The 6538-nt window shown below is 56.9% G+C and overlaps 1 protein-coding gene across 1 annotated transcript in view; it reads right to left on the bottom strand.

The window, feature by feature from the left end:
* Nucleotides 1-313: 313 nt before the first annotated feature.
* The window catches only part of LOC132808775 (anti-sigma-I factor RsgI2-like), a gene marked incomplete at its 3' end in the record, with an annotated part of 10526 nt that continues 4301 nt past the window's right edge, over nt 314-6538 (bottom strand). Inside the window, exons 2-5 of the mRNA XM_060822222.1 lie at nt 3655-3749; nt 1988-2018; nt 1057-1307; nt 314-630 (exon numbers count right to left, since the gene is read on the bottom strand). Coding sequence (XP_060678205.1) covers nt 314-630; nt 1057-1307; nt 1988-2018; nt 3655-3749 — 694 coding nt within the window. The remainder of the gene's footprint in view (nt 631-1056; nt 1308-1987; nt 2019-3654; nt 3750-6538) is intronic.

The following is a 6538-nucleotide window of genomic DNA, read 5'->3' as shown; positions in this document are numbered from 1 at the left end:
AGCAGTGCTAACCACTGTGCCACCCAGTGTGTGAGTGTGTGTGTGTGTGAGAGTGTGAGAGTGTGAGAGTGTGTGAGTGAGTGTGAGTGTGAGAGTGTGTGAGTGAGTGTGAGTGTGAGAGTGTGTGAGTGAGTGTGTGTGTGAGTGTGTGAGTGTGTGAGTGAGTGTGTGTGTGAGTGTGTGAGTGTGTGAGTGTGTGAGTGAGTGTGTGTGTGAGTGTGTGAGTGTGTGAGTGTGAGAGTGTGAGAGTGTGTGAGTGTGTGTGTGTGTGAGTGTGAGAGTGTGAGAGTGTGTGAGTGTGTGAGTAACTTACGTATCTCCGTCATCATCTCGATGCAGGAGGTTGGTCACCTCCATGTTCCGGATGGTTCTTCGAGCTTGGTCCAACATTGAGGCTGTGATTGGCTGTGGGGTTGCCAGGGGCTGTGGGGTTGCCAGGGGCTGTGGGGTTGCTAGGGGCTGTGGAGTTGCTAGGGGCTGTGGGGTTGCCAGGGGCTGTGGGGTTGAGCTGGGAGGGTAGTATGGGATGGATGGAAGGTCTGGATGGGCATTGGCTGCTGACAGTGACCAATGAGGGAAGGCTGGGGGAGGGCTCTCGAACATTCTGGGATCCGGGTTGGGCGGCGCCCCCTGGAGGAGGAACAGACAGAGGGTCACCTCTGAGATCACCACCCCCTCCACCCCCACCCACCCCCCCCACCCATCACCCTCCAGCCATCACCCACCACCCAGCACCCAACACCTCCTCCACCCATCACCCTCCATCCCCCTCCACCCCCTCCCTCCATCCCCTCCATCCCCACCACCCCCTCCCTCCATCCCCTCCATCCCCCTCCACCCATCCCTCCATCCCCACCACCCCCTCCCTCCATCCCCCTCCACCCCAACCCCCCCACCCATCACCCTCCAGCCATCACCCTCCAGCCATCACCCTCCATCCCCCTCCACCCATCCCCTCCATCCCCCTCCACACCCTCCCTCCATCCCCCTCCACCCCCTCCCTCCCTGGGTTGGGAAATGGAGGGGGTGTGAGGTGTGAATGGTGCCCGTACTCACCATCAGGTCAGGGCTGTGGTCCGGGTAAAGGCTGGCACTCTGGCCAAGGAGGTCAGGGTACCCGCAGCCCGGGTACATCGCGGTAGTGTTGAATGGGTGGATGGCATTGCTGGTGGAGAACTCGCTGGGTGAGCCATAGTGACAGGAACCGGGGGATATGATGGGCTCTGACACCCCCACGTGCCAGGATGGAGTCTCACAGGGAAAAGGAGACGCACCCTCTAGACCAGGAGGGCAGAAGCTCGAGTCCCCTGGGGAATCAACACAGGAGCTTTTATTCACAAATAAATCGTGGGAAACAACAGAATAACACAGACTGGGATAGGATCGAGGGGCTCACGGAGGGGGGCATTACAAACAGAATAACAGATACCCCGGGAGGGAGTCACAGACTGGGATCTAATCGAGGGGTTCGGGGTGGTTTATATACAGAATAACAGCTCCCCGGGGAGGGAGTAACAGACTGGAATCTAATCGAGGGGTTCGGGGTGGGTTATATACAGAATAACAGATACCCGGGAGGGAGTTACAGACTGGAATCTAATCGAGGGGTTCGGGGTGGGTTATATACAGAATAACAGATACCCCGGGAGGGAGTTACAGACTGGGATCTAATTGAGGGGTTCGGGGTGGGTTATATACAGAATAACAGATACCCCGGGAGGGAGTTACAGACTGGATCTAATCGAGGGTTCGGGGTGGGGTTTATATACAGAATAACAGATACCCGGGAGGGAGTTACAGACTGGAATCTATTCGAGGGTTCGGGGTGGGGTTTATATACAGAATAACAGATACCCGGGAGGGAGTTACAGACTGGGATCTAATCGAGGGTTCGGGGTGGTTTTGGGGTTCACCGTAGTGAGTGACAGACTGGGTTTGGGGTTCACTCTCGGGACAGACTGGGTGTGGGGTAATCGGTGTTACTCACCCGGTGGTCCTGACGTCGGTATAGGTGTTGCCTGTAACATGGAAGATAATGCACAGATTGATGGCAGTGTATTGAGAGATGGAGACATCTCTGTCCACATTTTGTGATCGATTCTAACTCTGGTAACCCACAGCCGCAGCTCAGGGTTAATGCCGTAAATTATCTCACCACTTTCCCATAACAAAACCTCCCTCAGTAAATTTCCAAACCTGCCTGGGACCTCCAAAATCCCAATGGACCCAAACCCCTTCCCGTTCCCTCCCGCTCTACACCGTCCCAATGGACCCAAACCCGTTCCCATTCCCTCCCACTCTACACCGTCCCAAACCCCTTCCCGTTCACTCCCACTCTACACCGTCCCAATGGACCCAAACCCCTTCCCGTTCCCTCCCGCTCTACACCGTCCCAATGGACCCAAACCCCTTCCCGTTCCCTCCCACTCTACACCGTCCCAATGGACCCAAACCCCTTCCCGTTCCCTCCCACTCTACACCGTCCCAATGGACCCAAACCCGTTCCCGTTCCCTCCCACTCTACACCGTCCCAATGGACCCAAACCCTTCCCGTTCACTCCCACTCTACACCGTCCCATGGACCCAAACCCCTTCCCGTTCCCTCCCGCTCTACACCGTCCCAATGGACCCAAACCCCTTCCCATTCCCTCCTGCTCTACACCTTCCCAATGGACCCAAACCCCTTCCCGTTCCCTCCCGCTCTACACCGTCCCAATGAACCCAAACCCCTTCCCATTCCCTCCCACTCTACACCGTCCCAATGAACCCAAACCCCTTCCCGTTCCCTCCCACTCTACACCGTCCCAATGGACCCAAACCCCTTCCCATTCCCTCCCACTCTACACCGTCCCAATGGACCCAAACCCCTTCCCATTCCCTCCCGCTCTACACCGTCCCCATGGATCCAAACCCCTTCCCGTTCACTCCCACTCTACACCGTCCCAATGGACCCAAACCCCTTCCCGTTCCCTCCCGCTCTACACCGTCCCAATGGACCCAAACCCCTTCCCGTTCCCTCCCACTCTACACCGTCCCAATGGACCCAAACCCCTTCCCGTTCACTCCCACTCTACACCGTCCCAATGGACCCAAACCCCTTCCCGTTCCCTCCCGCTCTACACCGTCCCAATGGACCCAAACCCCTTCCCATTCACTCCCGCTCTACACCGTCCCAATGGACCCAAACCCCTTCCCGTTCCCTCCCGCTCTACACCGTCCCAATGGACCAAACCCCTTCCCGTTCCCTCCCGTTCTACACCGTCCCAATGGACCCAAACCCCTTCCCATTCCCTCCTGCTCTACACCTTCCCAATGGACCCAAAACCCTTCCCATTCACTCCCGCTCTACACCATCCCAATGAACCCAAACCTCTTCCCGTTCACTCCCACTCTACACCGTCCCATTGGACCCAAACCCCTTCCCGTTCCCTCCCGCTCTACACCATCCCAATGGACCCAAACCCCTTCCCATTCCCTCCCGCTCTACACGGTCCCAATGAACCCAAACCCCTTCCCATTCCCTCCCGCTCTACACCGTCCCCATGGACCCAAACCCCTTCCCGTTCACTCCCACTCTACACCGTCCCAATGGACCCAAACCCCTTCCCATTCCCTCCCGTTCTGTACCGTCCCAATGGGAATGTTTGCACTAACCTCTGTCTTTGGATTTGCCGCAGACCTCCGTTTCTCCTCGAGTAGTTCCCTCACCGTCGGCAGAACGCTCGGTTGATGTGATTTCTCCTTCGTTGCTGTGAAGGGATCAAATCCCGGGGTTAGAAACATCGCAGCACGGAGTGTCCTAATCCCGGACCCCAATCCTAATCCCGGACCCCAATCCTAATCCCGGACCCCAATCCTAATCCCGGACCCCAATCCCAATCCCTGACTCCAATCCTAAACCCTGACCCCAGTCCTAAACCCTGACCCCAATCTTAATTGCTGACCCCAATCCCAATCCCTTACCCCAATCCCAATCCCTGACTCCAATCCTAAACCCTGACCCCAATCCTAAACCCTGACCCCAATCCTCAACCCTGACTGCTGTGGGGACGGTGGGGGTGCAGATGACTCCAGAGATGAGGTATGTCTGGGGGGTGGGGGTGGGGGGGGAGGGGGAGGGTTTGGAGAGAGGGTGGGGGCGAGGGGGAAGGGGTGGTGGGGGGAGGTGGTGGGGGAGGAGGAAGGGGGTGGGGTTGGGGAGGGTTTGGGGTGGGGGTGGGGGTGGGGGAGGGGGAAGGTGTTGGGGTTGGGGGTGGGGGAGGGTGGGTGGGGTTGGGGGTGGGGGAGGGGGAAGGGGGTGGGGGTGGGGAGGGGGAGGGGGAGGAGGTGTGGGAGGGCGAGGGAGAGGGCGAGGGGGAGGGGGAGGGTGGGTGGGGTTGGGGGTGGGGTTGGGGTTGGGGGAGGGGGAGGGGGTTGGGGTTGGGGGAGGGGGAGGGGGTTGGGGTGGGGAGTGGGGGAGGAGGGTGGGGGTTAGGGAGGGGGAGGGGGAGGGGGCTGGTAAGGAGGCGGGGACCCAGGAAGCCTGCAGCCTGCAGGATGTGGTCCGATTCAGCCCAACCCCGAAGGAAGTGTGTTTACGTCCCGGAAGCGGAACCCCAGCCGGTCCGTTAGAGAGTGAAGGGGAAACCCAGACACTCTGACAGGTTCGAACCAGTCAGGGAACGTCATTGGCAGGTGGGATCACAGCACAGTCCAGGCCCTTCGGCCCACAATGCTGTGCTGAGCTGTGGAACCAATCTGAAGCCCACCCAACCTCCACTATCCCATTCTTACACCTTGTGTCTATCCAATGCTCATTGAAATGTCCTCAAACGTTGGTGAGTCTACTCCTGTGACAGTCCCGTCCTACCCCCTGGGTAAACTCCCTCTGAGGTCTGTCCTGTATCGATCACCCCTCAGTTTAAAGCTACCCCCCTCGTGCTCGCCATCCCCATACTGGGAGAGACGCTCTCCCAGCCCACACCATCTCACCCCCTGATTATCTTGTATGTCTCTATTAAGTCACTTCTCTCAAGTCCCTCAGCCTTTCCCCCTCCAGACCAGGCAACATCCTGGTAAATCCCCTCTGCACCCTTTCCAAAGCTTCCACATCCTTCCTGAGGGGGTCCGGGGTAAGCAGGGACCGAGAGACAGGGTGGGTCCACCCGAGGGTAAAGAAGAGAATTTATACCCGGGGGCCAGAGGAACTGGGTCAGGGCCTTAATGAGTCCTTCACATCCGTATCCACATCGGCCTCTCTCATCCCACCATCACAGAGAGGGAGCTGGGTGATGGTGGAGATCAGGGAGGGGGGGTGGGGATATTCTGGAGCAGGGCAGGGTGAAGGAGGTGGAGCTGCTGAGTGTCGTGAATAAGGTGGATAGGTCCCAGGGCCTGATGGGACCGATCCCAGGCTACTGTGGGAGGCGAGGAAGGAGATTCCTGGGCCTGGTCAGAGACCTCTGTTCCCTCTTTAACCAGAGCTGATCTCCCAGAAGCCTGGGAGAAGAGCCAACGTTGTTCCTTTGTGTGAGACGGACAATGGGGATAATCCAGGGAATGGTCAGCGGGAGAGCTGTCCATCAGTGGGAGGGTAATTCCTGGAGGAGGGTCTCAGGGACAAAATGTCCTCCCTCTTGGAGGGGAACAGATTGATGAGGGACAGGAGCCTGGCTTTGTACAGGGGAGGGTCTTCTCTGTGACACTGGGGGGGAGTTTCGGGGGAAGTGATGAAGATGTTTGATGAGGGAAGGGCGTTGGATGATGGATTTTCCTGAAACATTTCCCAAGGTCCCTGAGGATCGGCTGCTCCAGGAGATGGGATCCACAGTGAGTTGGGAAGTTGGACCCAGTATTGGCTTGGCCAGGGAAGGCAGAGGGGAGTTGTGATGGAGTGATTTCTCCAGCTGCAGGTCTGGGATCAGTGGGTGTTCCGTAAGGATCAGTGCTGGGATCTCTGTCGTCTGGAATATATAGGAATGATTTTGCTGAAAATATAAGGGGGTCTGATTAGAAAGTTTGCAGATGGCATGGAAATGTTCCGGATAGTGAGGATGGTTGTGAAAGGATACAGCAGGATGTAGGTCAGTTGGAAAGTTGGGCAGAGGTGTAGCAGGTGGAGATTCATCTGGATGAGTGTGTGGTGCTGTGTTTTGGGAGGTCATAGCAAGTGGAAAGTATCCTGTAAATGATTCCCAAAGGGATCTTGGGATGCAAGGCCATAACTCCCTGAACGTGGCAACACCGTGGATCAGGTGGGAGGGAAGGCAGGGAATTGAATAAAAATGTTGTTCAGTCATGTTGCAACTGTATAAAACTTTAATTCGGCCACATTTGGAATATTGTGTGCAGTTCTGGTCGCCACGTTGTAGGAGGGATGTAGAGGCTTTGGAGAAGGTATGAAAAAGACTATTGCCTGGATTGGAGGGTATTATCTCGAAGGAGAGGCTGGATAAACTTGGATTGTTTTCACTAGAGCGACACAGGCTGAGGGGCAGCCTGATAAAGCCGGTAAAACTGAGAAGTTTGGATAGGGTGGATAGTCCTAGAATGGAAATAT

The sequence above is a fragment of the Hemiscyllium ocellatum genome (assembly GCF_020745735.1).
Source record: "Hemiscyllium ocellatum isolate sHemOce1 chromosome 38 unlocalized genomic scaffold, sHemOce1.pat.X.cur. SUPER_38_unloc_4, whole genome shotgun sequence".
Taxonomy (NCBI): domain Eukaryota; kingdom Metazoa; phylum Chordata; class Chondrichthyes; order Orectolobiformes; family Hemiscylliidae; genus Hemiscyllium; species Hemiscyllium ocellatum.
The sequence above is the reverse complement of the archived record's forward strand: the minus strand, read 5'-3'. Positions and strand labels throughout refer to the sequence as shown.